We start from the raw sequence: 25,510 nt of genomic DNA, 5'->3' as shown, positions 1-25,510 counted from the left end.
CCAGTGGTAAGGAAACACACCCGTCAGCGGCGCGCGCAAAGGGGAAAAAAAGGGATAAGCGCGGACAAAGAAAACATGGGCGCATCCGAGAAGTATCCGTGCGCTTCTATAAAGGAGTTGACACTTAGGCCATTGTGAACATAAATGGAAAACAAATTAGTTGCATTTAATGCTGAAGTGGGAGGCAAGATATTGCAAACTGAAAAGGCGGAGTGCTGTTTTTAATCCATCTGCGGATCCTGTGATCTTGCGATGGCTGTTGCAGGGATATGTGATTGCCTAGGGGAAAAAGTGCCTCTTTCTTTTTTGTTATTTTTGTTATTTTGTGGCCTTGCTTTTGGACAAATACGATATTCCGTGCCAGAGGAATCCGAGAGTGGAACGATTGTAGGTGAAATTGCACAGGATTTGGGTTTGGATAGTCGAAAGCTCTCCAACCGAAAGATTAAGGTAACCTCTAACAGCGGTAAAAGGTACGTGGATTACAAGAATGGAAAATTATTGGTGAACGAGAGAATTGATAGAGAGACACTGTGTGATGCGAGCACCGCGTGCATTTTGAATCTAGAGATTCTTCTTGAAAATCCGCCTGAAGATCACAATGTCGAGGTGGAGGTAACAGACGTGAATGATAATACGCCGCAATTCCCCAGAGACGAGTATCAGTTGGAGATCACGGAGTCTGCTTTGCCAGGCTCTCGTTTTCCAATCGAGCACGCGCAAGATCCAGACATAGGCATCAACTCGGTCCGGTTATACCGGCTCAGCCCAAATGAGCATTTCGCTCTTGATTCCAACAAACCCTCGTTGAATACCAAGCACATCGAGCTCGTTCTCAAAAAGCCCTTGGACCGCGAGCTCACCCTTTACCATCAGTTAATCCTGACAGCGACAGACGGTGGCACACCAGCACGAACAGGTACCGCAAAAATTAACGTACGCGTCTTAGATTCTAATGACAATAACCCGGTATTTGACAGTTCAGTATACAAAGTGAAATTGCTCGAAAATTCGCCAAAAGACAGCCTGGTTATCAAACTGAATGCCACGGATCAAGATGAGGGAACAAACGGGGAGGTGCTTTATTCATTCAGCAGTTACACCCCAGACAGGGTCAGGCAAATGTTCAGCATGGACACCAACACTGGAGAAATCCGAGTGAGGAGCAATGTGGACTATGAGGACACCAATTCATATGAAATGTATATCCAGGCCATGGACAAAGGCCCAGCTCCAGTGGCAGCCCATTGCAAAGTAGTGGTGGAGGTTGTAGACATGAATGACAACGTGCCAGAGATTGTGCTTTCCTCTTTGTCCAGTCCAGTGCGTGAAGATGCCCGTGCGGACACAGTGGTGGCCCTAATCAGCGTTACAGACCGGGACTCGGGCCCAAACAAACAGGTGACCCTTGAAATCCCACCTGGCCTTCCTTTCAAAATCAAGTCCTTTAGAAATTACTACACCTTGGTGACCTCTGCCTTCCTTGACCGTGAGACCACAGCAGCCTATAACGTCACACTCAGTGCCACCGATGGTGGTAATCCTCCCCTTTCTTCTAAGAAAACCATTCAGGTGGATGTTGCAGATGTGAATGACAACCCTCCACGCTTTGAGCAGACGTCCTACACTGTGTATGTCATGGAAAACAATGCACCTGGAGCCTCACTCTGCACCGTCAAGGCTCAGGACTCAGATGTCAATGAAAATGCTCGCATCACCTACACGGTCCTCAATGACAACAATCATGGCATCCCTGTCACCTCTTATGTGTCAGTAAAAGCAGACACAGGTGTTGCCTATGCCCTTCGCTCCTTTGACTACGAGTCATTACGGGAGTTTCACTTCCAGGTTAAAGCTCAGGATGGGGGTATCCCACCTCTAAGCCGTGTTGCCACTGTCTATATCTACATAATGGATCAAAACGACCACCCACCCGAGATTGTGAATCCCCCTGCCAATGGCACCCGCTCAACAGAAACGGTGCTAAAAACTGCAGAGCCTGGTACACTGATCACAAAAGTGGTGGCCTATGATGCTGATGCAGGACAGAATGCATGGGTCATCTATCTGCTGGACCAGGCTAGTGATCTGGACCTATTTAAAGTGCACGAGCACACGGGAGAGATTCGCACCACACGTCGCATCTTAGAAGACAACTCCACTTCTTTTAGCCTTACTGTATTAGTAAGGGACCATGGCGAACCATCCTTGTCATCCACTGCCACCATCAATGTTGCCATTATGGAAGTCCCACCCAAAGTCACGCCTGACCCCAAACGAATCATCCGCCCTCACAGCACTCTTTTGTTTTCCAATGTGACTTTGTACCTCATCGTGGCCTTGAGTGCCACCACCTTTGTGTTCCTTGTGACTGTAGTTGTGCTGGCTATTGTGCGTTGCCATGCCTACTGCACCCAACCTGGGTCCTGCTCACCCTGCTGCGTGTCCCAGAAGGCCCAAGCAGAGGGTGGCTCTGGAGGGGGAGGTGGGGGTGGTGGCTCTCAGCCCAATAACAATGTAGTGCTCCGCCGAGACCTTAAGGTTGAGCCTCATTATATTGAGGTCCGTGGTAATGGCTCCCTGACCAAGACCTACTGCTACAAGACCTGTCTGACTGCTACTTCAGGCAGCGACACCTTCATGTTCTACAACACAGGCCGACCCATCAGTGGCACCTGGGGCTCCGAGCGATTTTTTACAGGAGGGAGCGGATTTGTTCGCAGGCTCAGTATGCCAGATGCAGCAATGCAGGTGGGTCTCACCTTAGTATTTCTGTCTATATTTTTAGTTTCTTTAAAATTAACATGCATGACTTGTACGCTACCCAGATAGCACTCGCACATCTCCAGTATATCTGTTTTAGAGTGTTTCATATTGAAGGTATTGCATTCTAACTATACACATCTGATGAACATTTTAAAAAGAGCAGATTTGCAAACATTCTAAATCCTAAACATCTCAAAGGTATCTGCTGAATGCCATTTGGGAGATGTAAATGTGCTATCTGGGTAGCTCAACTCAGGTTTTTAATAGATCTAGTTTAAGTGGAAAAAGTAATTTATTGTGAAAATAAAGAGGAGCAGTCACACCATGGCTTGAGATTAAGCTCTGTGCCCACGTGTCAGAAGCTTTTGACCTTGTCATCTCCTGTCGCACTGTGTAGTTATCTAGTGCAGCTTTGCAGTGCTTTGCTTCAACCTGCATGAGTGTCATGCATCAAGACTTTCTGGAGTAGCAAACTGCATTTCTGATGAATCAAGTATTTGCTCCCACATTTGAGGCTGTCATCACATTTTCCTGTTGAGGATCTTTTCCTTCATCCTTCTGCTATACAGTCCATATCACTGAGTCTCAGACAGTCACTGTGTATGCATTGCATTCAAGAATATTGTGTGCATACTAAGGCAATGCCCATACTTACAGTATCCGTTTTTATTTGAAAACTCTGTTTTCAGTTTCCTACTTGCATTGCTTTCCAAAGTATGCATTATTAAGAAGCTTTTTCGAAAGTCTCAGTTTTTGGTGGAGGAAAATGCTGTTAGTGTACAGGTGCATCTCAATAAATTAGAATGTCGTGGAAAAGTTCATTTATTTCAGTAATTCAACTCAAATTGTGAAACTTGTGTATTAAATAAATTCAATGCACACAGACTGAAGTAGTTTAAGTCTTTGGTTCTTTTAATTGTGATGATTTTGGCTCACATTTAACAAAAACCCACCAATTCACTATCTCAAAAAATTAGAATACATCATAAGACCAATAAAAAAAAACATTTTTAGTGAATTGTTGGCCTTTTGGAAAGTATGTTCATTTACTGTATATTTACTCAATACTTGGTAGGGGCTCATTTTGCTTTAATTACTGCCTCAATTCGGCGTGGCATGGAGATGATCAGTTTGTGGCACTGCTGAGGTGGTATGGAAGCCCAGGTTTCTTTGACAGTGGCCTTCAGCTCATCTGCATTTTTTGGTCTCTTGTTTCTCATTTTCCTCTTGACAATACCCCATAGATTCTCTATGGGGTTCTGGTCTGGTGAGTTTGCTGGCCAGTCAAGCACACCAAGACCATGGTCATTTAACCAACTTTTGGTGCTTTTGGCAGTGTGGGCAGGTGCCAAATCCTGCTGGAAAATGAAATCAGCATCTTTAAAAAGCTAGTCAGCAGAAGGAAGCATGAAGTGCTCCAAAATTTCTTGGTAAACGGGTGCAGTGACTTTGGTTTTCAAAAAACACAATGGACCAACACCAGCAGATGACATTGCACCCCAAATCATCACAGACTGTGGAAACTTAACACTGGACTTCAAGCAACTTGGGCTATGAGCTTCTCCACCCTTCCTCCAGACTCTAGGACCTTGGTTTCCAAATGAAATACAAAACTTGCTCTCATCTGAAAAGAGGACTTTGGAACACTGGGCAACAGTCCAGTTCTTCTTCTCCTTAGCACAGGTAAGACGCCTCTGACGTTGTCTGTGGTTCAGGAGTGGCTTAACAAGAGGAATACGACAACTGTAGCCAAATTCCTTGACATGTCTGTGTGTGGTGGCTCTTGATGCCTTGACCCCAGCCTCAGTCCATTCCTTGTGAAGTTCACCCAAATTCTTGAATCGATTTTGCTTGACAATCATAAGGCTGCGGTTCTCTCGGTTGGTTGTGCATCTTTTTCTTCCACACTTTTTCCTTCCACTCAACTTTCTGTTAACATGCTTGGATACAGCACTCTGTGAACAGCCAGCTTCTTTGGCAATGAATGTTTGTGGCTCACCCTCCTTGTGAAGGGTGTCAATGATTGTCTTCTGGACAACTGTCAGATCAGCAGTCTTCCCCATGATTGTGTAGCCTAGTGAACCAAACTGAGAGACCATTTTGAAGGCTCAGGAAACCTTTGCAGGTGTTTTGAGTTGATTAGCTGATTGGCATGTCACCATATTCTAATTTTTTGAGATAGTGAATTGGTGGGTTTTTGTTAAATGTGAGCCAAAATCATCACAATTAAAAGAACCAAAGACTTAAACTACTTCAGTCTGTGTGCATTGAATTTATTTAATACATGAGTTTCACAATTTGAGTTGAATTACTGAAATAAATGAACTTTTCCACGACATTCTAATTTATTGAGATGCACCTGTAAATGAGATGCACAAACATAGCAAAATCAATGTGTTTTTCAACGAAAACATTAGTGTGGACATGGCCTAAATGGTTTTAAACATTTTCTATGGCTTGTTCCACAGCTGGTGATTTTACACAATTTTAAATGTTTTTATTTCATAAAATGTTTTTTGAAGTAAAATTTCTTTTTTTTTTTGTTTTTTTTTTTTTTTGCAATTACAGTTTTTTTCTCTTTTTAATTTTTTTTTCAAAAACTCATAGTTAGTTAAAGGTATAGTTCACCCAAAAAGGATTATTCTAAAAAATTTACTCACACTTATGCCATTTCAAACTCGTATGACTTTCTTCTGTGGAACACAAACAAAATTATTTTTTAATAATTTATTTTGAAGGATACAATATACAGTATTATGTCTTTGTGACTTTTTTGGAGCTTAAAATTTTTGACCCCATTGACTTGCATTATATTGACAAAAAGGCAGCATAAAGGTAAACCTCATGATTTGAGTGGTTTAATTCATGTCTTCTGGGGTGATGCAATCCTTCAAAATAGCTCTGTTTGTGTTCCATATAAGAACAAAAGTCATTCGGGTTTGAGACAACATATGGTTGACTTAATTTAGAGAGATTAATCATTTTTGGGGGAACTATTCCTTTAATTAAGTTAAAACATGCCATGTTTTGGTGAAGTGCTTGTGCAATGCATTTGCTGTCATAGAGATTTGTTTGTGTTCCATTGATGTGTTTTTGTCTTTGTTTAACTGGCGTGAATACATGTTTACTCAGTCAGCCATGGATTCATGGCCCTGATCTCTGGCTCATGGGAGGGGATTTTGCAGATGATTTAAGTATGATAGCAACAAAATCTGAATTTTTTTTTTTTGCTGCACAAGAATAACTAAAGTTCACAGGAACAGGCTCATCATCATCAGATTCTTTCAGATGTGTTGTGGTGGTTGTAAGAGGCAGCCCCATCACTGCAGCACAGTCGACACTGCAGAAGATTTAGGAGCAAAGGCCGTCTGCCCAAGACAAGAGAGCCAGCAATGAAATTAACCTCCAGCCTTTGATTCTCAGCCCTGCAAATTATATTGTGAAAGAGAGGCAGAGTCGCTGTGCATGCATTCCATCCCCCCTGAATTCACCTGATTAAAGAATGTTATTTACTAAAATTATCTGGGCCATTCTCTAATGCCTCATCCTATCACATATTCCCCAACCCAGTTTTTACTAGGGCAAATATAAAAAGTGTGGCTTGCTCTAGCTCTGAAACTACAGGCTTGTGCTCTCCCTCTTTCTGTAGGACCAGTTAATGCTTTGACTGTGAATTGCTGAAGGAACAAATGACTGTCTTATATTTGGGGCGTTCTTAATGGGGGTTTTGTATTAGGTTACAAGGTAAATGGTCTTCTTTTGACCAGTTCTTAGATTGATTATTTGGCAGAAAATGCTCAAGTATCATTTTACAGTTGGTCAGCTTGTATTGCAGGATGATATCATTCCTGTACTAAGGGATTGGGGTGGATGCTGGGAAAATAGAAAGATGTTTATGGACTTGATCTTGAGAAAAGCTGGGCATGTAGGGGGGTTGGGGGGTAATTAAATATGTGTGTGGTAATGGGTTGTGTATGTTATTAGATGAACATCAAGGGTGCTTTATGTGCTGTATTATTATGTACACTCTATGCACACACAAGTTATACCAGCAAGTAAGGGGCCATGGCTTAGTGCCAGTAGTCTCTGTAGTCCTGGTCTCTTTCAGCTGCAGTTCGTATTAAAATGCAAGACAGGAACACACACAAGTATCATGATTTATGGGGCCTGGTTAGCTCAGCGAGTATTGACGCTGACTACCACCCCTGGAGTCGCAAGTTCGAATCCAGGGCGTGCTGAGTTATTCCTGCCAGGTCTCCTAAGCAACCAAATTGGCCCAGTTGCTAGGGTGGCTAGAGTCACTTTGGGTTAACCTCCTCGTGGTTGCTATAATGTGGTTCTCGCTCTTGGTGGGCCACGTGATGAGTTGTGCGTGGATGCCGCGGGGAATAGCATGAAGCCTCCGCACGCGCTATGTCTCCACGGTAATGTGCTCAACAAGCCACGTGATAAGATGCGCAGATTGACGGTCTCGGACGCGGAGGCAACTGAGATTCGTCCTCCGCCAGCCGGATTGAGGCGAGTCACTACGACACCACGAGGACTTAGAGTGCATTGGGAATTGGACATTCCAAATTGAGGAGAAAAGGGGAGAAAAAAAAGTACCATGATTTATAGATGAGAATATATCTAACACTTTTCTGTCCTTCTACCCCTTCTTCTCCCCTCTCTCTTTCTCTTCCTCTCCAGCCCAAAGGGCCAAATGCTGACTGGCGTTACTCTGCATCATTGAGGACAGGAGTGCAGAGGTAAGCACTTTAGCTGTTAATAACGTCCTCAAAGAGTTACAGAAACACCCATCCCCTCCTTTTTCTGTAGCTTATTAATAATTATTTTGCAAAAGTTTACTCTGGCCTTTCTTTCTGCGAAGCCTGAGAAATTACATACTTTTCTCTATCTTTGTTCTATTTGCACACATGCAAAAGTAGTGGTCTCCTTTTGTACATAACTCAAGAACTCAATAAAATAACGTGGGATGAATGATTTCAGAGAATAGCGGGTAAATAAGCAAAACAAAAAAAAGAATGTCAGGTTTCCATTCAATTTGCGAATTTAATTTATGCAAAAAAATTAAAATATTGCAAAAACCTATTTGCGAATAAAGCAGCGTTTCCATCCCATGGGTTCAAGAGAACAAAATCATCACTTCCGGGGAAATTGGCACAAAATAGATATGGAATTGAAAGTTGTGGCCTCTAGGGAAGCCACCGAGGCTCTTTTATTTAATGGAATAAATTACTCGGGGTTTAGAGTGTGCAGACAAAACATTTTATGTTTGCTAGTGATCGGCGAGTCAAAATTCCTACACTGCATGATATTAAAACTTGTTTAGCATATGTTTGCAGAAACGTGTAAAATACAGTAAATTATTCTCTCTTTTCACAATCGTACACATGTAAAATGAAAGCTAGCATTGCATTGCTACTATTTATCCTCTGCAATTTGGTTGCTAAAAGGCATTTCTGTTGACAGTCAAATATTTGCTAAGCTAATGTAAGTGGTGCAGTTTTGTTTGCTTGTACATCATTTTCCAAGCATTGATTAGTGGAATGCATTTATGGTTGGAGATTAGCGATATCAAGTAGTAATATCACACACCCAACTTTGAATGGAACAAAGCATAATGCTGCGTTCCATTTAAAGTCAGATGTGGGATATTCCTACATGATATCTCCGATCTCTGACCATAAAGGCATTCCATTGCCAAATGCTCTGAAGTTGATGGAAAGGAAACAAAACTACAATGTTCCCGTTTGCTTAGCAGGTGTTCGACTGTCACCAGAGACATCTCCTAACAACCCATTGTTGATAAACAATTCTGCAATGCTAGCATTTGTGCTACAGTTGTATGATCATCAAAAGAAAGTATAATTTGTACACCTGTCCCTGCAAACGTATGTTTTTGTTCGATTTCCGCACGAGTTTCCAAGTTGGAAGTCCGACTTCAGGTGGCAATCCATTGCATTTCCTAGTAGGAAGTTTTAAGATTTCCAAGTTGAATGGAATGCAGCATGAGTCAAGTTATTAACTAATTATTCATTCACATGACTTGCTTAGGCAAAGTCTCATGACTTTTTAACACACATCTAGGAATTTATTGGCAAATGTGTTTCCATCGTAATTGATGTGAATGTCTGTTTACCGGATAAAAAATGTATCCACCTAAAGGAAGTGTATGCATTTGTTATGCACATTATGGAAATTGTAATGGCATCGTGGTGTTTCCATCCATCGTTTTTGCTATATCCCAAAATTTGCATACAAATACTGGAATGGAAACCCAGCTAATGACTGCAGTATCTACATTATATTAAAGAGCCATCTAGACACCAGAACAATGACCACCAGGTGCTCTCTGACTTCATCCTGACCCTCTGCCCTTTCTTCTGTGGACCAACTGTGCACTGTCTGTCTTCATCACGCACAAACACAAGCTCCAAAGCGTTTGCTATGGGCCTTTCCCTGGCATAGTGGCTCTCTGCAGTCTGGTCTTGAGTATGTAGGTCATCAGCATTCTCCACAGCAGATGCACAGTCCTTCACTACCAAGCGTAAAGGACAAGCTAGCTGATGATCTGAGCGTGTGAGATCACACACACACACACACACACACACACACACACACACACAAACACACACATGCCTAATAAAAAGGCAAGTCAAATCTCAGAGGAAGTATTTAGATGCAGAAATATTTACAAAATGAGTCATCTCTAAACCTCAAAATACTTATTCACACATTCGCACACACACACATATATTTAGAGAGAACAAGACCCCCTCCCACCACACACACACAGTTTCCAAAGGGTGAAGGGCTGTCTGTTTTTTGTGATAATGTTCTGCTACCCCATTGGCTCATCTCCGGGGTGTGTGTTTGTGTGTGATTGTCTGTGTGTGAAGGCTGGTGCAAAAACACACAAGGGACATCACACACAGGGGACATATTAAATTAAATTTCACTGACCCGTTCAGAGCAATAGTACCATATAAATACAGTACAACACTGAATACAAATAAACTACATTATTAATTATTTCAAGTTCAACCAGCTTCTGATTGCTAATGCAGTACGTCACATTATTTGTTTGTTTTATGTTATGTTTACATTATTTATTTATGACCGTTTACCCTGACCCCGAGGGGCCAAAGCTAAATGAATAGTTCAACCAAAAATGAAATTTCTTTCATCATTTACTCACTCTCATGTCATTCCAAACCTGTATGACTTTCTTTCTTCCATGAAACGCAAAAGAAGATGTCAGGCAGAATGTTAGTCTCAGTCATCATTCGCTTTCATTGCAAGGAAAAGAGATCCAATGAAAGTAACATTCTGCCTGACATCTTTTGTTTTATGAAAGGAAGAAAGTCATACAGGTTTGGAAGAACACGAGGGTGAGTTTCACCATCCCTTTAAGATGATTCCTAATGTACCAAACTGAACTCTGTGTAAACTTTTCTTCAATTTACACTCATTCCAAACACTTCGAGTATCCACTCTCAGTGTATCTACTCTCAGATTTGCCCTCCCAGTGAATTTAATCCACACCCCTCAACTGACAAGCTTTTCCTTAGGCTAGAAAGTCACTGATTTACTCAGCCACAGCGAACTGGGTGCATTTCAGCTTGAAGGGAATTAAAAAGATCCATCTTGCCAACAAACACAGGATCAGAGTTATGGGAGCTGTAGAAGGCAGGGCACACCCTGTGCTGCATTGCAGATGCCCTACTATACCCACTTCCTTTCTGCTCTTCATGGCTGTACATTCATAATGGATGTATAGGAGTGCTTTGGCACAATTCACGGTCCTGCTGATTATGTAGGTGCTTGTCTGATCGTGGTTTCCATGGCGATGAACACAGTGAAAAGCTGAAGGCTGTCAGTGGGAAGCGTGTATAGATAATTAGATGTCCCTTTTAACGTAATGCTTTCTAATATATACTCACAGCTCTGGGGTACAGCTTGGCATTCGTTGAAATTTTAAGTACATAGTACATCTTCAGCTGTCTACCACAAATTTCCAGGCATATGTTATACTGTACATGGCCTGCTGAGAGAGCAAGAGAGAAATGGCGGAATGGATGGAAGATGAAGATGGTAAAGAAACTAAACAATGAATTAGGGAAATCAAATTATGAAATGGGTCTTTGCGTATAGTGTTAAAAGAGAGAGAGATGTTCGGAATTGAATAAATTAATATATAATCCACATATATTTCTCTCTGATGAATGCTTTTCATTCATTAAAGGAATAGTTCACTCAAAAATGAAACTTCTGTCATAATTTACTCACCTTCATGTCATTCCAAACCCATATGACCTTCTTTCTTATGTGGAACACAAGATGTTTTAATGAATATCCTGGTCTGTCTTTTCAATACAATGGCAGTTGTGTAGTGACTCACTTTAAAAGCTTAGACTCAAAAATATTATACAAGTTGTCCATGTGACTGATACATATACCAAGTGTTCTGAAGGCATACAATATGTTTCAGAAACAACCTGAAATGTAAGTAATGTTTCAGTGCTATTTTTCGTGATCATGAGTACTATAAGAGAAGCTCATTCATAGTGGCATGCTTGTTCATGTGAGAACTTGCATTTCTAGCATTAGCGCACAATGGACATAAAGATTTTCACTGATAAATGACTTAAATGTTGTGTGGTTTCTCACCAAGACCAATTGTATGCCTTCAGAAGATTTGGAATATAAAGCACGAGCCACATGGATTACTTTTATGATACTTTTGGGTCTATTTTAAGTTCACTATCAATTACCATTGTATTGAAAAGATAGACTGGGCTATTCATTAAAATGTTTGTATTTCACATAAGAAAGAAAGTCATATGGGTTTGGAATGACAAGAGAGTGACTAAATTATGACATCATTTTCATGTTTCGGTGAACTATTCCTTCCTATTTCCACTGACTTCTTTCCTGTGTGTATTTAAACACTTTCTCTGTCAATGTGCTGTCTAGTCAACATGTCTGAAAGAGTTAAAGCGTCATAGAGACACAATGCAGAGACCCATGACAAGTCACACACTACACACACGCAACACCACACGCACAGACATATCAGATCACATACAGACACATCAGATCACGCACACTCCAGGACACATTGTCAAATGTATATTCGCCATCTCGCACACCTTCGGGCCTAAAAGCTCAAAGAAACACAACAATTCTTGACACATAACACAACTGTCCCTCTCACATTCATTTCTGTACTTTCACAGCCTAAAAGCCAAGCCACATTTCAGAATGACTGTTCAACCAAAAATAAAAAATATGTCATAATTTATATGTTGTTCCATACCCGTATGACTTTCTTTCCACAGTGGAATACAAAAGCAGATGTTCTGGCAGAATGTTTGTCTCAGTCACCATTCATTTTCATTGTGCTTTTTTTATAAAATGGAAGTGAATGGTGACTAAGGCTTACATTTTTCCAAAACATCTCCTTTTGTTTGAAAGAATTTTCCTTTTTGGTAATAAATACATTCATATTAACGTGAAATTTTTTCCATGTTTTAACTAAAATAAATATTCTGTGTTCAATACAAGTTAAGCTCAATCAGCAGCATTTGTGTCGCTCCTTTTATTTATAACAAAAAAAAAAAAAAAAAGCAAATAAACGAGGTTACAGTGAGGCACTTACAATGAAAGAGAATGGGGCCAGTCTTTGGAGTGTTTAAAGGAAGAAATGCTTATATTTCTTTTAAAAGCACATTCATTCTTCTGTTAAAACTTGTGCATTATTTGAGCTGTAAAGTTCTTTATACTGTCGTTTTTACAGTCGTTTTAGGGGTTTATGGCAATACATCGTCATTGCAACAAAGTTGTACAACTGGAAATAACTTTACACAGTAAAGGTAAGGAAGCGATTTTATCACATTCAAATCATGTTAACACGTATTGTTTACATCTTGTGGCTATACATTTGAAACAGTATTTTAACCTTTACGGATTGGCCCCCATTCACTTACAGTGTATTTGTAAGTGCCTCAATGTGGCCCAGAGCTTTGCTGTTTTTAAAGAACACGAGGGGAAAGGCGAAATATATGTTTGTGGTAATCAACATTTTTCCGCAAATGCTTTTGAGTGAGCTTAAATTGAACCCATTTCTTTAATTTTCAAATTCTTTAATTTCATTGAGTATTTTCGATGCATTTCTTAATATTTAATGGATATTTAATATTACAAGACAAATGACATTTTGCTTTGTTTTTAGTTCTGTGCATATGGAGGAGACTTCAGCTGTGATGCAGGGAGCACAAGGCATGCTTGTCCAGAACTGGCCCACGGTCTCCAGTGCTGCAGGTGAGGTCTTAAAGACATCCACACTGTAACTAACTGTAATTACACAGAAATCCTAATCAACCGAAACTGGAAACTTTATCATCTTCTGACAGAACTTCATGCTCTTGCTCATCTAAAGTAATTTGCCCTCTAGCAAAATTATCATGTTAATCAACCTATTACATCTGTCCAAATTAATATGCCCGATGCATACACTGATTTAAGATTAATCAAGTATCTCAGAATGAATCTAGGCCAACAAAATTGCCTAAAACGTTCGACCCAAAATGAAGCTGACTTAAAATGACATGAATTCATGCATGTTTAAAATAACCTGTGTAAGGTTAGATTTATTCATCCACAATTGTCAGCTGAGTGTCTCTCTCTCTCTCTCTCTCCATCTCTCTGCATACCTCATGTTCTTTTACTGTCTGCATGTACTGATAGACCTCAAATGCAAGTACAGGGTGTTCTTTTCATTTGAGATTCAAAATGTTCACCCAAATAAATTAAAAAGTTCACCCAAAATGAAAATTCTGTCATTATTTACTCACCTCATGTTGTTCCATTGCTATATGACTTTCGTTCTTCTTTGAAACACAAAAGGAGATTTTATGCTGAATGTTAGCCTCAGTCACCATTCACTTTGATGGTTTGAAAAGAGATGCAGTGAAAGTGAATGGTGACTGAAGCTGACATCTATTAGAAAAAACAAAATCACAAGGTTTTTGAACAACAGGAGGGTCAATAAATGACGAAAAAATATAAATTTTTGGGTGAACTATCCCTTTATTCAAGCAGACTCTCTGCAACTTGGATTTCAAGTAAAATCAAGTCATTTTTATTTTTATAGCACTTTTCACAACACCGATCATTTCAAAGAAGCTTTACAGTATGCTGTTTTTGTTTATATCACTGGTGCTTGAGGGAATGGACTATATAATAGGACACAGATGCTAAAATAACCGGAGAGGAACCTCTGAATTAATTTGCACTTGACCCAGCCCATTAGTGTGTTGCATGCACGATTTCACCAAACCCACTTGCATGTAAACTTAGCGCATGCTTGCACAAAAATACCTAAACTTTATGGCCTTGCCCATGGCCATGCCCACTGACTTTGCGCTTATGACTTAAGGTATAGCACTGCGCTTAACGCTAGTGCTCTTAAAATAGGGCCTTAAATGTCTTTGAAGTCCATCCTGAATTAACTGTGGAAGTGCACATTTCAGTCAGTGACCTGCTGAGGTTCAGTGGCGTGTCATTCTCAAACATCTGCTAGCATATTCTCATTTACTTCATACATAGCTTACCCATATAAAATGTTTATTAACAAGTAGCGACGTATCAAGACAAATCTTCCCCTGACAAGATCTAATTTGCAATTTTAACGCTGTGTCTCTCAAGTGGGCATTTTTGTCCTGGCCTATTACTAACACATAATTATGCAACATAAGCACTTAATCATTAGTTGACACAATGAACCAAATGTGTTTATTTTGGGTAAGAACACAACATGCAATTTTTGGGTGCCTTAGATCATATCTTTCAACTATACTGCTGTAGCTGAACCTGAAGCTGAGGTTTATATCTAAATATTGTGAATTTTCCAACTATAGGCCTGTTCGGGGTTGGTTATTGAATTTGGATTACTCAAATATGCTTCTCCTTAAAGATCAGCCAGATAGACAGAGAACGATCAATCTAATGTGCCATTTGAGAAATGAAGGAAGAGCAGCAGGTCTCCCTGGTGGCGTATGGTAGCAATATTGACAGACTGATAGAGCAGAGCTGGACTGGAGTGATGGTAGTCAGGGGAAGAAACAGAGTAAGTGGGACAGATAGCAAATACAAGCAGACAGCAAACACAATAGAGTGTGAGAAAGAAAGGGAAATGCATTGATTCTTTATTACTGAGCTGTAGAGAGTTTTGAAATTGAAGGACGAACTGCATACTGCTCTCCTGTGTAAAACTGGATAGACTTATAAAACTCAAATAAGGTGCTTTGTTTATTAGTAGACCAGTGCTCTAATATTGAGCCAGTGCAGGTGTATTTTGTAAGCTCTGGTTTAGTGCTTGTAGGTTGTGATGTCTTGTGCACTTGAGGGTGGCGGAATAGCAGGAACAAGGAAAAGGCCAGAGGAGATTAGCAGGGAAATGAGACATAGATTAATGTGACATAGAAAGCAAAAGATGTATGAGAATGCCATACTGAGAGTCATTTGACATATAAAGTATGTGGGATAGAGAGAGACAGCAAGTAATAGAGAAGAGCAAAAAAGATGATAGAATGAGAGTGGTGCTGAGAGAGAGAGCGGGGGTGCGGGGGTTGGAGATGCACAGAGGTTCAGGATTGGCAGACCCCTCCGGTGGTCCTGTTGCTAGGAAACACTGTGTGACTTGTTGCCTGGCAACAACAATGAATCTTAGATACTGCAGCAGCAGCAGCTGGGAGTGTGCAAGCAGGGATGGGGGAGGAGGTTTCTATGGCAACCATTCGTACTCAAAATGGAAGAATGAGCAAGGTGTGGAAGGGGAGAAGAAAAGATGGTAGAAAAAAGAGAGGTAGAAACAGTAGGAAAAATGGATGGAAAAAATTAGGACTGGGGGCTAAAGACCTAAAAGGGCCAAAAATAGCACATATGACCTTCATGCATCTAACACACAAATGCATATTGGAACACATATGTGTCTGTAAATTTAGTTTATCCAGCTGCATTTTTAAATATTATTTAAAAGAGCCAATAATACAGAACATTTGGATGCTACAAAAAAAAATAAAAATAAAAAAAAAAACCTATCCCATGTCTGTTATTCTGTCAGCGCAAAAAGAAGGGGTGTGGCTAGGGTTGGGAACCGAAAACCAAAATAAGAAATCTGAATACGAACCGGTTCCATTTAAAAAAAAAAAACAAAAAGAATAAATAATGTAACCGAATGATGTTCAGGAATTTTGGTTCCGTTATCGGTTCTTGAATGTGCATTCTTCCACCGATGCGGACAGAACACTGTACTAAAATACTCTGACATTTTCTCCATCGCTAACACCCTTACTAAAACAGCAGCACAAAACTTTTCCAAATGAATCTTACTGTATGAGGATTGACCCGAAAAAAATAACTTTCATTGGGTTTACTGAATCATCCCTTGTTCATATAACTTAAAAAAAAAATGCATTTAACCAAGTCAACGTAATTTAACTGAATTGTTTCAATGAGAAAAAAGGCTTTAATCCATTTGTGTTAGGATAAAACTGGGCAGGGGATTTCTAGTTCCCAGCATGCTTTGCATGATAATTGATAGGGAGATTAAATGTTAAAATTTGTGTTATTTTATGAGTTTTTGCGCAAGATGAATATAAAGAGTGATACTTGTTATTGTTTAATGTTTTGTTATGTTGAGATCTAAAAGAATTTCTGTTATGTTGGAATGTTGGGGGTTACCAATATGGTGAAGAGTGGAGCTTGATCTTAGGATCAGGAAAGGAACGAGGGGTGTGTGATATTTATTGTTCTCTTTATTCAGCAATTGTTGTGCTAACCATAGAATAGTCACCAAGCTGCACTCTGTAGTGCTTCACATCAGCACGTTTGCTAACATTCACTGTCACTAGCTAGTACATATATAAATTAATCAAAGATTAATTTGAGCTGCACTAACATGTCTAATTTTGTTGAGTTTACCCAATTCAGTTAGTTCCCTTTTCACAAATTATTTGAGTTGAGATTACATAGTAATTTTAAGTTAAGGAAACTCATTTCAAACACGTGCAACTACTGTCCATGACTGAATCAAGTTCAGCCAAAGAGTTGTTTTTTTTTTTTTTTTGTGTGTGTTCTTTTGATTCTACAATGTAAAACATGCAGCGTGACCAGTCTGATTCCCGAACGAGTTACTCTTATAAGTCGGTTCTTTTGAATCTACACAGCAAAACATACCGTGTTTTCTCCTGAATGAATGACTCTTATTAGCCAGATCTTTATAGTGAATATCTTACTGAACTGCAAGTTGTTCATTTTGTGATGTCCGACTGGAAATACAGTATACCAACATTTGTTAATGTGCTATGTGTGCATAAGACCTTTAAGACTTAAATCAGAGTAATAACTGGATAGTTATTGTTATGACAGTGTGTTATTAAAGATACACATTATGAGTTTTGTTGACGGATTAGTAATTAGTGATTATTGAAGATAATAAAATAAAATGTCTTAATTAGTCTGTATGAATACTTTTTGCAAGAATCTGTTCAAATTTAAAATGATCTCAACATTGTATGTACTACTTCCAAATATTTCTTCCTCAAAAATAATAAAATAACTGCTAATGGAACTGTTAAGATACCATATCTTTTTTTTTTTTTTTACGATTCCCGTCCCGAGGTGTGACCCTTGCAAACTTGATAGAGTTTTGTGAATACCTAATTAAAGGGAAAGTTTTCTCAAAAACTAAAATTCTGTTATCATTTACTCACCCTCATGTCGTTCCAAACTCATATGACTTTGTTTCTTCCATGGGACACAAGAAGAAATGGAGAAAAATGTAGACCTTGCTCTTGTTTTCTGTACAAAGAAATTGAATGGTAACTAAGGTTGTCATTATGCATAACATCTTGTATCATACTTTTTCTCTTCCTTGAAACACAAAAGGAGATGTTTGGCAGAATGTTAGGTCACCATTCAATTTCATTGTACCTAAAACAAGAGCATCGCTCACATTCTTTTCCAAGCAAGAAAGAAACTCATATGGGTTTGGAACAACATGAGGGTGTGTAAAAGATGACAGAATTTTCATTTTAGGATGATCCCTTCAAGGGAGAAAACCATCAAGCTATAAAATCTACAACATGTTCCTGGAACATTAATAAGATAGAAGATAAAGTCACAGTGGGTTTAAATGTAAGAAACGGAAAGAAATGCAATGAAAGTCAGGTTTTGGACTGTCATTTCCAGCTCCAATCTCTCGATCCTCTCTCTGGTCTTATGAGGAAGAGAGTTAGTCTGCTCAGTTGACCTGCTCTGACATGCAACTTAACACACAGACACACACATGCACTGATATTGCTGCCATAATGAAAGCTACGGGGAGATGGAGTGAGGTGTGACTAACACATGAACACATGAGTTACTCTCTCACCAGAGATTTGACCACTCTGCAAGTAAATGCTACTACTCTAAACCACAATATCTGACCTTCTCAGCCAAATGTGATCTGTCAAGCCCAGGGGGCAGCACACAGCGCTCTTGTGTACGTGTGCGTGTAAACGCTATCTCATTGACTCTTTGCTATACCATCTGTGCTTCATGAGTGTTCTGGACACATTAGAGGTGGTGTATTTTCAGGATGGTCAAGATAGATTTTTCAGCATGTAATACAGAGTGAAGAGAAAAAGAGCTGCTTGCATATTAATGGAAGGCTTTGAGATGTCTAAATTTAGGGAACTGCCTGAAATTGAGAGCGAGAAGAATTCCTAATTTAGCCTAGTGCAGCACACTCGCATTGTCACACAATCCACCCATGCAGATTCATGTACCGTAAGCTGAAAAAAGAATATCAAAATAGATAATCCCTGCTAGGTTTGGCATTTATTGAAATAGGCAGTGTGGTACAATCATAAACCTACAGATAAAAATAAATAAAAAATAAATAAAAAAACATTCAGGGCCACGGTTAGATCTAAATAAAACACAAATGAAAGTAGGGCATAGTATAACTGGTGTGGCAAAGAGCCTTGCTTCTGTAGAGAAAGTAGTACATAAGTCTCTCCCTCATGGGGTAGTACACATTTAGACATGAACACGTGCACTGAATGTGTATGTTATCTGTAGGTTTAGATCAGTGTTTAAGCAAACCAAGCCATGCTCTGTTGCAGATTTATTTTACCATACTCCAGCATTTTACAGCACTGTTCTGATTTAGAAATGCCTTTTAGTGTGACAAATCAACTACCCAGTTTCACAATTTAGGAAGTCTTATTTCCAAAGACTGTCCTTTCTTTGGAAACAACTGTATGGTGTGGTTGTGGTGGCATTCATTAGAAATTTGGGGTGTTTCCACAACTGGCTCATATGGAGCATTTGCTTTGGAACATGGTCAGGGTTGGGAGGGTTACTTTTGAAATGTATTCCACTACAGATTACAGAATACATGCTTTAAAATGTAATTTGTAACATATTGAATTAGATTCCTCAAGGTCAGTAACGTATTCTAAATACTTTGGATTACTTCTTCAGCACTGGTAGATTTTTTCACTTGTTTTGACTATAAAAACTCTGCCAGTACAGTAAGACAAAATACACATGTTAAAAATACATTCTCTGAAAAACCTAAATATTCTATGCAATGTTGTTTCTAAAACAAGACAAATCAAATTTATCTTGTTTTAAGGATTTTTTGATATTTTTACAGGAAAATAATACAAAAACTATTATCAATAATTACTATTTTTGCCCTTATATCAAAGGTCTTACTAGAAAAAAAGAAATTATGATCCAATGTGAATTTTCTTGATAAAAAATATGATCGTGCCTGGTAATGTGCATGTAAAATGGCTAGAAATAGCATTTTAGCTTAGCGTAAAGCTGACAGTTTACACAAGGTTTATTTCTATTTCTTCTGCTCAAAACTTACTTCAAACTTACTTCTCTGTCTGCTCGTATGAATGTAACACATCATAAGAAAGTGTTTCACCGCTGTTCAAATGCACTTTGGATCACATCATTTATATGTATAAATGTTTTCCATCTGAAAGGACTAAATATTAAATGAAACAAATGACAATAAAATGCAAAGTAATCTTGTTGGGCCTCATGTATTCAGATAGAAGACAAAGGCAGGCCTAATACAGTCATAAAAACCTAACTCAAGCCCCCACCTTCCAAGTCGTAAATCTTACTGATAAAAATCGCGCCAAAATCAAACAAAGGGAGTCCAAAACAGACTACAAATTCATGAAGCCTTGCTCACTAAAGGATCGAACTCTCAACTCCTATTGGATGAGGCACACAACAGAACGTCCCTCAAACCATGACATCATCAGGAGTTGAAATACCTCTGAAATGTTTTCGTGAGTTGCTTCCAGCGACTTTGTTTGCAGCATGTGGACGCAGCTCTTTGCTGCTCTCAGGTGCAACCTTGTGGCACAAGGAACTAACGTCTGACTTGAAACTGTGGCCATACAATCTCCATCTCGCTGGACGAGTTGAGATTACTCTGTGTTCAACCGAACACTGTAACGGATCTGAAGGAGACCGCCGAGCAATTCGCATCTTCATCCGTTTGCCTACAGAAGTGAAGAGATTAAAGATTTCTCTTCCATCTTCAATCAAGTCGTCATTTCTGAGTTCTCCGCCAGCCCACCGAGAATCAGCAGCCGTACTGCCCACCGACAGAGCGAGGAAATGGCGTCCCGTCATCACACGAGCCTCAAGGAACCGGGTCAGAGTTAAAGGACGGAGGAAAACACATTCTACCTGTGTCCTCATGTGATTCAAGTAAGAGGTTTATGTCTGGGCAGAGATAGAATATTATAGTGTGTTATTCTTGTGTTTCAAGGTTTTGCTTGTACAGTTTACGGACCGCCATGTCCGCTCATTATTAATACTCAGGGTATTAATTATCACAAATTTGTTTTGCTGTATTGTGGTCCAACCAAATTGGATTGTTGTGCAATTTCGCCATCGCGGGTGAGACAGCAACTGAGTTCATCCATTAAAGAGTCAAATAACGCGGGACTTTTACGAGCCCCGCTCGTAAAACTGCGTCTCTGAGTGATAAACTGAGAGCTGCTTTCTCTCCCACTATCGCGAAATCGGCTTTAGGGCTTTCACTTCTCTCTCTCTCTTTCTCTCGTACTAACCACACTGACACACACACACACACTGTCACACACACACCTTATGTGTTATAGGATTGTTTTATTTCCATATCTAATCATATCACTGTTTAGTTTGTAGTTGGAAGCCGGAAGTTTATTGACTGCATTGTATTAATTATTAATTGATATTACTGCATAAATAAACTTTGTTTATATTACAAAGAGAAGTGTTTTGGTTTGTTTTGCATATGCCTGTGTCATGCTGACGGGATGTCAGTGCTCGGATTCAAACCTTCATTCATTGTTTTTTTTCCCGAAAATCGATATTCTTCGGATGTCGATTTTCCTAAGAAAACAATCTAATATTGAGACTGTTGTACTATTTGGTTATTAGTCCCTGATTTCAGGGTGGTGCCCCATCAATGTTAATCCATATTAATATTCTATTGATTTTTGATAATTGTTAATTATCTTTGATGGTTGTTGAATTTGAATGATCAATAAGCTAGTGTTAATTTTAATTAATGTTTCATCAATGTTAACAATTAATGATTATCTTTGATAATTGTTGATTTAAAGGATTAAAAAAAGCTAACATTGATTCTCATCAATGTTCTATTGATTTTAATAATTAATAATTATCTTTGATAATTATTTAATTATTGCTAATAACCAAACTTGCTCCTAAACGTAGCACACTACATTTACTGGAGCCCCATTTGAGGTTTTAATGAGTTAGATTCAATTGATTAATTTAAATATTAATTAATAACTACAGAAATATTTATTAATTATTTCTGATAGTAACACTGATCTAAACAACCAGTAAAGCCCTACAATCCCTTCAGTAATCAAAATACTTTTTGAATGTAACTGTATTCTTATTACAAATGATTTAAACTGTAACTGTAGTGGAATACAGTTACTTATATTTTGTATTTTAAATACGTAATCCCGTTACATGTATTCCGTTACTCCCCAACCCTGAACATGGTGCATTTTCTCCCTCAGTTTGGTTTGTTTAGGCATATGAACATAGCAATTGCACTCAGTTCTGCACCAAAAAAATCAACTGATACCACCTCAAGGACATAGTCTTGTCAGATATCGAGCAAAGTCTGAAACGGTTTACTTGAAGTGGTGAATATGCAATCAGAACCCAGCGGACCAATGAACCAACCAATATCCCTATGATAACCATGTATTTACCAAATGGATTTTGGAGACTAAATCTGTGGGTCAGTACATCACTGAATTCACAATCAAACACAGATTTAGCCTACCATTAAATAGGGAAAACTTTTTTGCAGACTATACAGTATATTAGATATAATTGCACTTTTAATTCCTGATGTAATTTACTCAGTGTGATCGATTCTTTCCGTGTTTGCGGCAGAACTCTTAGAGAGTCTTTGAGAGCTCTCCAAGAAAAGACACTTTTTAAAAGTAGATAAATGCCGATAAAAATAACCAAGATGGAAATTTTGCAACTTGATATAAACATGGAAAAAAGAGTACTCAAAAATGTGTAATGGTTGACACATTTCTACTGGTATATTGAACCCCACCACCACCAATGCCACTGTGAGCTAAACCTTGGAACAGTGCACAAACATACTGACCAATGAGGGGAAAGTGTGTTTATATGTGTCTTTTGTAAAAATTTCAAAATCATATTTTGAAATGATGCCTAAAAGAAGCAAACAAACTAAAGGTCTGGAAACGCCCTTTGTGGGTGTTTTTTTTCATCCAAATCTACTCATAGTACTATAACTGCAAGTAGATCCCCCTGGAGAAACCATAAGTGTCTATGTCTCAAGGACATAGAGTTAGTAATAAGGTCACTTTTGGTTTTGAATCTACAACAAGGATCCTAAAATGATGATGATACACTCTTACAATTGTCCTTTTTTCTTTCTCAGATGGGGAGGGAGAGGGACAGCTGTCCCCTCCTGTTGGAGCCGGAATCAACAGTAACAGCTGGAACTTCCGCTATGGAGCCGGCCCCGGCTACGGGCCTCCACAAGCCCTGAAGCCTGGCGAGATTCCCCCTGAAGCCTTCATAATTCCTGGCTCTCCTGCCATCATCTCCATCCGACAGGACCCAGGTGCCGTGGATGATAAGGGCGAGTTCATCACCTTTGGAAAAAAAGAGGAGTCCAAGAAGAAGAAAAAGAAGAAGAAGGAAAAGAAAGACAAGAAGGAGAAAGGAAAAGAGGATGGGGACGAGTAATGAAGACTAAAAAAATTTGAGCTATCAACTCGGTTGCAAAAGCTGACAGAATGAGAAAGCCAAAAATATTGAAAATAGAGGAGAAATGTCTTTCTACAATGTCCAGTCCTGGCCAGAAGAGGATTTGTGCTCTATGCACAAAAGTTCAAACCACAAATTTAACCTGCAAACATGTCTCCATGACTTTTATTGGCTATTGTTCTAACCCTGACTTGGTGCAAGAAAGCACTCCAGTCTGCAAAATGTTAATTAAACATACTTATACCTTTGTAAATCTTCCTCTTTTAAAAGGATTTAACGAAGTTCCAGTTAAGCTGGATATGAACTCTCATGCCTAAAGTGGCATTTTTCTCTGACTCCATCCCTGCCTCCCTCGCTCAATTTACAAAGGAGAGCAAACAACCTCCCTTCACCCCATCTTATTACTTGATCTGCTACAAACAAAGCTGTTACAGAAAAAGACAAAAAAATATAACTGAGCTGGACACAAATTATGTGTATCCAATTGCTAATAGAGCAGATCTAAATTAAATACCCACAGAGATGGAAATCTAGCAGTGTACTCCAAGACAATTGCTTTTGCAAAACATCCTAGAACAGGGCAAAGAGATCGTTAACACCCACCACTTTCTTGCTGAAATCTCAAAAAGAGTGCTTAACCCAGTACAATTTATAAGAGCAAATAAATCTCTGCTTATTCAATCCAGCAATCATGCACACCTGTGTTTACAAATTTGTACACACACAAGGATGTGCATACAGCTAAAGAGATAAAACTCTTCCAGAGAGTTTCTTAATTTCTAATGCATAACATTCAGAAACACCTACTGTAGATGGGACTACAGGCTGTTCACACCCTGTACAGCTAAGGCCACCATAGGACTGAAGCACAGCAGCCTTTGTAGGCTTCATTCCAAAATACACCTACTTCCCTTGCCGCTGTTTTGAGTGTTTGATTGATTTTCATCCTGCTTCTTGCCAGGTTTTTGTCTCAGTCCAGCTGTTTGCTCTCACACACTGCATGTAATTTCTGCTAATCTGATGTTGTTGACCTCCCTAACTCAATGCTGTGTGCTGGCCTAAGTCAGTACTGCCCCCTGGTGGTTCATATTGTACAATGCGACAAGAAGGACCAGAAATGTGTTGTGCTGGAAACACAATTTAAGGAATAGTTCACCCAACAATGATAACTCTGTCATCATTCAGTCACCATTCTCTGTCATTGTATGGAAAATAGATGCAATGTTACTGAATGGAGACAGAGGCTAACATTTTGCCAAATGTCTTCTTTTGTACATTTGGCAAAATGCCTGTATCCAATGTGAATGGTTTCACACTCCAAGCCCACACTTTTTCTGGAGAATATTAGCACATTCTGGCCCCTACATGCACACACAAACTCAGACACACCAATGTTTCTCTCACAGCAGTGGAAACATCATAGTCTATGCAGCCATACTTGTGGAGATGGCAGGATATTTTGCTTCTTTATTATTGTGCTTTCTATGGCAAAGATGGAGGGTGAGCAGAGATTAGACTGGGACTTGGGAGGACTACAGTGATGGGCAGTAAAGAGTTTTTTTTTGTTTTTTTTTTTTTTTTTTGCTGTATATAGCAACAGTTCAATAGTTATTGATTCAAATTTTGTAAATAATCAGAATGTTTTCTTAACATTCAGATATGCTTTAATTTTGTTTTGTTTTTTAGAGCGAGCACATCTCTTTTTTTCTTTTCAGTTTTCCATCTTGTCTGTAGTGATACTGTTTAGTAAAGGAGAGATGGTTGTTCTGCTATGAGGATGCATCATCACAAAGCACACACACCCACTATCACTCAAGTCTCTTTCAGGTGTGGTTTAGTGCTGTCAGATCACCAAGTGACTGTTTGCATGTTAAACGCAGTTAAAACAGAAACTATATATATATATATAGATATAAATGAACAAATATGTTTTTCATAATTATTTTTTTCTCATTTATGATGAAATCGGAGACGTGTATTGTCTCTTGAAGTATGTGGACATAAATTAAATTATTCACTCAGACATACACAAACATACACTGATTATGTACACACATAGAGAAAGAAACACACAGAGCATAAAAAGATGACACGGGAACCATGTCGGCTCTGTGCCAATCGACGTTATTAGTAACGACATGACATTAACATTCTAGGTATATGTAATGCTGTAGTGTTATGATCTAATGCTCTTTTCTTTACAGCCTAATAATTTTAGCAATTGGAAAGAAACAATCCTTCGTTTTGTGCTAGGCTTTGAAATCAATAACACTGTAATGTGAAACCAATCCATACATCTCTATAATAAAAACATCCAAAAAAAAAAAAAAAAAAAAAAAAAAAAAAAAAGAAAGAAAGAAAAGAAAAA

General features: G+C 39.0%; 1 protein-coding gene across 1 annotated transcript; it reads left to right on the top strand.

Annotated features, from left to right (window-relative positions):
- LOC127433008 (protocadherin alpha-C2-like) lies at window positions 1-25,510 on the top strand. Its single transcript, XM_051684593.1, has 4 exons — window positions 1-2,751; window positions 7,456-7,514; window positions 13,004-13,092; window positions 22,811-25,510. Exons 1-4 carry the CDS (start codon window positions 253-255, stop codon window positions 23,119-23,121), a joined length of 2,958 nt encoding a protein of 985 aa, XP_051540553.1. The 5' UTR covers window positions 1-252; the 3' UTR covers window positions 23,122-25,510.

Source organism: Myxocyprinus asiaticus, chromosome 42 (assembly GCF_019703515.2).
Source record: "Myxocyprinus asiaticus isolate MX2 ecotype Aquarium Trade chromosome 42, UBuf_Myxa_2, whole genome shotgun sequence".
Lineage (NCBI taxonomy): Eukaryota > Metazoa > Chordata > Actinopteri > Cypriniformes > Catostomidae > Myxocyprinus > Myxocyprinus asiaticus.
Note: the sequence above shows the minus strand (reverse complement) of the source record. Positions and strands in the feature narration are given on the sequence as shown.